Source organism: Epinephelus lanceolatus, chromosome 10 (assembly GCF_041903045.1).
Source record: "Epinephelus lanceolatus isolate andai-2023 chromosome 10, ASM4190304v1, whole genome shotgun sequence".
NCBI lineage: Eukaryota > Metazoa > Chordata > Actinopteri > Perciformes > Serranidae > Epinephelus > Epinephelus lanceolatus.
In genome coordinates this window covers 36517284-36523922 of record NC_135743.1, presented here as the reverse complement: position 1 = coordinate 36523922, position 6639 = coordinate 36517284, and the positions used below count along the sequence as shown (strand labels likewise).

General features: G+C 41.6%; 1 protein-coding gene across 2 annotated transcripts; it reads left to right on the top strand.

The window, feature by feature from the left end:
- The first annotated feature begins 135 nt into the window (after positions 1-135).
- fbxo43 (F-box protein 43) lies at positions 136-6457 on the top strand. Of its 2 annotated transcripts, none has more exons than XM_033640297.2 (6): positions 136-301; positions 2655-3529; positions 3666-4400; positions 4733-4835; positions 5470-5667; positions 5853-6457. In XM_033640297.2, exons 2-6 carry the CDS (start codon positions 2724-2726, stop codon positions 6099-6101), a joined length of 2091 nt encoding a protein of 696 aa, XP_033496188.1. In that variant the 5' UTR covers positions 136-301; positions 2655-2723; the 3' UTR covers positions 6102-6457. The 2 variants fall into 2 exon arrangements, with proteins under 2 accessions (XP_033496188.1, XP_033496189.1); XM_033640298.2 differs by having other exon boundaries at positions 136-306.
- The last annotated feature ends 182 nt before the right edge of the window (positions 6458-6639 follow it).

The following is a 6639-nucleotide window of genomic DNA, read 5'->3' as shown; positions in this document are numbered from 1 at the left end:
AACGTATGTCCTTAAAGTTAAAGGAAATAACCTTACCTGCTTCAGTTTGGGCCACACTCTCATCGGCAACGCGGGGTCTGTTACCATAGTAACCACTCACGACAGGAAGCTGGTGCTCAAAAAGCGGAAACACCTGACCCAATCCACAGTGGGCTCCAAATTTGAAAACGTGGCTGCTGGTTGCCTGCAGGTGAACATGTAGCAAACAGAAACAAGGACGAGGGAGTGCAAGCTGAGGCCTAGACCTGAACCGACGGAGTCCACGGCATTTACATTAACGTCAGCCCAGTTTAACGAAGAAGTAACGTAACGTATTTTTATTCTCATAATTTTATGTATAATACTAAATGTTTTGTTTGCATTTTACGATCCACTAACTTTTACCAAACATTAGCAGTGATTGGGGTTTTAGGAAGCTATCGTAGTTAAAGTTAGGGTGATAAATTGTGAGTTTGTCATTATGTTGAATGTTACTGTGTGTTTATGCGTGTAACGTTACTCAGTTTGTAACACTGGATAATGTTTTATTTATCAACTTGGATGACATCACACCGACAAAACAACAATAGGCAGTAGGATTTTAGGTAGATATCAATTGACAGGTGTTTTCATATCATGCTAACTGCTCTAACACGTGAATCTTACAATGTGTGCGGTTTTCATGTAAAATAGAGATATTTAGCGTTATCTTGTGTGCAGTTAAGTATAACTAATTCTGCATTTCGTGTATTTTAACAATTGTGCTTTCTTTGTGCACTGACGTCGTTATTTGTGGCCTCTTAGTCAGGGCACGCAGACCAAACTGAATCGCTAACCGCTGTTTTCCGTACGTTAACCTTCGCATAAACCGGTGTAAACTAACTGGAACTCAAACAAACGAGGGTCAGTCAGTAGGGGGGTGTGCGGCACTCTCAGACTGAGTCCTCGGGTTTCACTCTCAGCAGTGTGCAGCTAGTCGGGTTCAGCTGTTATTTTTGGCGGCTACAGCTCACTTTATAGCGGCATCACCGAGAGCACGCGACGGGGCATTTAAATCGACAACAGGGCCTCTCATAGCAACGCTAATGAGACAGCTGAGAATGTTTGACGTTGAACCAGCTGACTTTCTGTGACAATTTGTGTTTAACAAACTGCCACCTGCTGAAAACGACTTAAATACCTTCGACATATTTTTTATAATATGGCTCATTTCTTAAAGTGGGTCCAACACTTAATTAGAAATACGGTAAGACCTTGCAAACACAAGAGACGTTGAAGGCTAAGCTAACGTTAGTTTACCTAGCTTTAAGGCGCAGTTAGGGACTGTTCCTTACTTGTAAGAGGGGATGGGGTGGTGCAAACAGGAGGAGGCATGTCAAATAGGCTAATATTTTAAGCATTGGGGAGGGACTTATGTTTTTTATTTCGGCTTAAGGGAGCGGCATACAGTTTTAAATAGCTGTATAGAGTGCCCCATGGGTGACGTAGGTCAATAAGAAAGTTAGCATTACGTTGGTTTCCTTGTCAAAAAACCTTATGGAATTTTTCCATTGGATTTTGATTTATTGCTGAAAATAAGCTCTGTGGCAACAAATGTTTATGATACTTACATGTTTTGTTCAGCAAGATAATCTTCACAAATGAACAAATGAAGTCTAAATGCAATTGCCAGAAGTAAAAAAACTAATGTTTGGCTATGAAAGAACTACACTGTGGTCTCATGAAATGTCACCACTATAACAAGACTGTAAAGCCATGTTTGGCACGGCTCGATGTGATAACACTCTTTAGTCCCATTTAGCCACTTGTTAGCAACCACCTTTTTCAAGAGGCATAGAAGCTTCAAAGTTCACAAGTGGGGTATGTGCTGAAGTATTTTATGTTATAAAACAAAAATGTGAAGTCTCTTAAGCTTGTGTGAACCACAGACCTTCTTACAGGCATCTAACTAAAACCCCATTCAAAAATCCAAATTACTTCATGACAAGGGAACAGGGAGTGTGAAAAATGCTAACTAGTTTCCTGGTTTTAAGACTCATTCCTTGGGCACTTTTTTGTATTTATTTTACCTCCAGATTTCTAGTGAAATCATGTCTTCCAAACTTGGCAGCTTTGCGAGGCATATTTTCTTTAAATATTTCCAAAACTACGCCTTTTTTGAAAGCCATAACTGTAAAAATAGAAGTTATTGCTGGATTTTCAAATGTCTGACAGTCTCTCACATTATATGGGATGAAGTTTTACTTCAGGAAAATATTAACCAAATCTAAGCTTAAAATAGTGATGTTTCATCAAAATCACTTAATCCTACATGTTTCGTTTAAAATTTTGCCAAAAATAAACCCTTTTGCACTAACTAACTGGCATTCATTACAAGAGTGAAAAACCAAGACTTTTTGTCTAACTCTAGGATTTCATCCTCAACTATTAACTCTCAAACAACAAAGAACATTTTTAAAATCTAACAACAAATTTATGGCGGAGTGAGGGTCATGCATTCTCCCCAAGTCACTCAGGGGGGCACAAGGAAAAAAGATTTGTGGCTTTGGGGAGAGTAAAAAAAAAAAAAAAATCCCACCCCAGCCACCCCCATCCTCTGATAAGTGAAGAACAGTCCCTGACTGCTGCCCATTTGTCCTTGAGTAGGCTCACTCACAACTTTTTACTGTCTGCAGGTCAGCTGACATCATTCCCACTTGGTGAATACAGTGTATGGGACAAAAAGTGCATGCTGGAGGAGGAAGATGCAGTGCACTCCTGAATCAAATGTCTACCATGCGAGCTGCAAAGGACAGCACTGCTATGATGACTGCTCTGACAGTGGATACTCAGGTTTGTTCCACAGCCCACAGAGCATCTGCAGAGTCGACTCCTGTAGGTCTTTGTCTCCAGTAGAATTCAGCGAAACACCTAAAGAGAACCTCAGGCTTTCAGGCACTCCTAAGGAGAAGACCAGAGAACCAGTTGGAGTTCTGGGCAAAGACTCAAGAGGAACACAGCGGCCATCAGCAGTTAGCTGGTGTGAAACTCCTAAAGCATACAAAAGACATGCCTCACTGCGACACAGACTTCTAATGTGCAAAGCCACCACAGATGTCAAAACTGACAACACAAGGTCACCATGCAACAGAAAAACTGAGCCTTCCACCAGGTCTGAACACTGGCTCAGTGCATCATTTGACTCTCTAGACACTGTGACTGGGGCTTTTGCATCAAGCACTTTAAAATCGGAGCAGGATCTGCCACTATCTAGTAGGAAACGTCGTCTTCTCTTCACTCAGGTGAGGACCTCCACTCTTGAAGATGGTAAACTCAACTCTGGTTACTTTGCCAGTTTTGAAAGAAGAGTTTCACTCTCAGATGCAGATTTCAGTGAGAGCATTCGTGCATCTGATCAAAGCAATATTGAGACTCCATGCTATATCAAATCCCTGCCTGCCTCGTCTAAGGAAATCTCTGAATCACCAGTCAGTGGTGTGACCAATAACCTATATGACGGCTCAAGTGTCTTGTCTACACCGTCATCCACACATACACCCAGATATATCAGGTACGTGCTTTTTGATATTTGACTTTTTAATTTTTTTTGTACATTTTCTCAGCCAAGTACTTGGAGAAGCAATTAATAAAAGAATGTTCCCTACATTAATCAGAAAACATGCTTCCACCTTCTAACCCTGGAACAGGTCTGCGTGTGAAGACAGTGGTTTTAGTTCCCTTGATAAATCCCGAGACTCCTCTGTGGACCATGATGGCTCATATCAGGAGCTGCTCCTTTTGTCCTCCAGAGGAAACTGTGAAACCCCCAGTCTGGCGGAGGCAAAGCGGCGCTCCCGTTTGCAGCGTCAACACAGGCTTTCAACCCTTAAAGAAGGGGGTTCTCAGTCTGAGGAAGACCCAGCAGAGGGAAAGCATGAATATCTTCGTCAGTGCCATAGTCTTTCTAAAGAAGATGAGGTTTTTACTGACGATGCCACCCCTTGCAGTGTCCTTTCTGCTAAATGTGTTAATAGCACAACCTCTGATAGTTTCACCTCTTTAAAACAAGATGATGCCACCCCACTAAGAGCAACTACCACCAAGCCACAAAACGTGACACCTTTTAGCACAGCTCCAGCGAAACCAGATGTCACTCCTCTCAGAACAACCCCAGTCAATCTCTCTCTGACTCCTGCTTTGCAGCTGGTTCATGCTATGTGCCAGCAGAGAGCACACATGTTTGATGGCCAGAGTCCGAGCCTTAAAGACCAGCTGAAGTCCACAGAGGTTCTGGGGTTCAGGACCACCATGCCATTGGCAGGGCTGATTGGCAGGAAGATGGGCCTGGGGAAAGTGGACATACTCACAGAGCTGAAGAAGAGGAACCTCAGGCACATCCTGGCTGTTATCCTCAGCCACCTGACCCCCGAGAGCATCTACAGGTAAGCACACCTTCCTTACTTCTCAAAGGATAAGTAGTTTGTTTACTTAAAATTTGTTAAACTGATAATTAAATTGTGATGGCAGCATTGAGTTATAGATAAGTATATTAATACAATCAATATCTCGACAGAATCCTGTAGAACTCATTCAGCGTATTATGGATGCTTAGCTTAGACCAAAGCACAGGACTTGCTTTTTGTGCTTTATGAAATTAACATAAAGGCTAATTATTAATCAAAACATGATGCCTAACAAACCCTCACACAGCACTGAAGTTGGAATGAGGACTGAAAACACTGATCTCATGCATGCATCTATTTGTGTTTGGCAGTTGTGGTCAGGTGTGCAAGAGGTGGAACGAAATCATCCAACAAGACAAGCGAGCTAGTTTGAAGAGAAGAAACTACCTGAGTGAAGTGGAGGCCGCTCTTGAGGTAAGCGATTTGCCATATTTGCAACTATTGCTGATGGCTGGCCAATAAAAATAAAGTCTTGTATCTGTATACAGGTGTAATGTAGGACACCGTGGCTTGAGCTGTTTTGTAGGGCTTCAACTAACTGTTATTTTCATTATCAATTTATCTGTTGATCCCTCCCCCCCGATTAATCTTTATTAGTTGTTGGTCTGTAAAATGTCAGAAAATTGTGAAAAATGGCAATTATTGTCTCCCTGAGCCCAAGAGGATGTCCTAAAATGTCTTATTTTGTTCAACCCAAAGATATTCAGTTTACTGTCATAGAGGAGTAAAGAAACAGAAAATATTCACATTTAACAAGCTGGAGTCCTCAATTGTTGCAGCTCTACTGTTTTCCTCAAGCAGTTATTTTCTATCTGCCAGCGAAGGAAAAGCATTAACTATGACATTTATGTGTGTGTGTGGTCAGCAGTGTGAATTAAATGTGATCCCATAGAGACCAGTACAATAGCAGTTTTTTGTCTGATGTGATTCAGTGGAAAGCGACATGAATGACTGATTCACTGTCATCCAGCAGCTTGTCAGTACGGATATCAACTGATGGTGACTAATAGTTGAAATGAGCTTCTAACTTTGTGCTGATGTCTTTTAGCTGGGTGGTGCTGTCCATGTCCCTGAAGCAGAGACAAGACTGGCTCTGCTTAAGAGGTCAGCCCTCAAGACGGTTCAGGCTCAGTCTCGGACGTCCAGCTACTGCACCCCGCAGTCAGGAAATAGCACTTTAACCCCATCACAGCACAGCATCTTAAATTCAGGCGGCAGTAGCAGCAAACGGGATAAATTCCTAGAAGTGAGTTTTAAAATCATTACGCTAAAAAGATTATATGTAATGTTTGGATATAATTTGTTTGTGCTGATTGCTGTTCAGTGGAGGATGAATGGGGTTTCTAATTTATCTTACTGACGAACTGCCGAGGGAAGTTCACATGAAACATTTACTCTAAGTCATTTCTATTTTTTTTTTTTTTCTTTCAGGTTGCCAAAACTCTCTTCAACGATGAGTGCCTCAAGCCTTGCCCTCGATGTCAGCATCCCGCAAGGTGTCACTCAGTGAAAGGGGAAGGAGTTTGCAGCAGAGCTGACTGTGGTTTCCAGTTTTGCACAACCTGCTTGTGTGCTTTCCACGGCTCTAGAGAGTGTGGCAGCCAATCTGTAGGCCGTCGCAAGAAGGACATAATTCTTCCAGGAAGCGCTCAAAGCAAGCGAAATGTTAGAAGACTATGAGTTCTTGTTTGCTATGCCAAAGTCACTTAAGTATTTTTTTTTTCTACCTAATGGTGAAATCGAGGCTTAGCAATAAGGAAATTGATCTGTAGCCAGTACATGAGAGCAACTCCTGTACTTATCAGTGTGTCTCTGTACCTGTCTTTGTACTGTATTTTCACCCCCTTTTTTTTGAACACAGTCCTTACTTTGTGTGTTTTTAATTATGAATGTGAAGGAAGTCCTGTCAGCAGAACAATGAATTTTGCTGTTGATGTACTTTTCCATACACATCGATCAACTGTACAAAATGTTTTTTGGAATTCCTGAGATTTTCAGCTTTTACCAATGTGTTTTCACAGCAGTTTTAAAATAAATTAGATTTTTTTTACATATACACTTGTCCCTCATTTGTGAAATATTTGGGCCTTTCTGAATTGAGTCTGTTGTATGTACAATTGAATTTGCCGGCTTTTGGCGCCATCTAGTGGTTTGACCTTGCCATGTCTTAACTGCAACAGTGTTCTTCTCATTTGACTTTTTACTACATGTTACTGAT

Coding starts and splice junctions, on each gene's coding strand:
- fbxo43 (XM_033640297.2), top strand. CDS start 2,724: ATGCAGTGCACTCCTGAATCAAATGTCTACCATGCGAGCTGCAAAGGA. Junction 4,401..4,732: donor ACCCCCGAGAGCATCTACAG/GTAAGCACACCT, acceptor TGTGTTTGGCAG/TTGTGGTCAGGTGTGCAAGA. Junction 4,836..5,469: donor AAGTGGAGGCCGCTCTTGAG/GTAAGCGATTTG, acceptor GATGTCTTTTAG/CTGGGTGGTGCTGTCCATGT.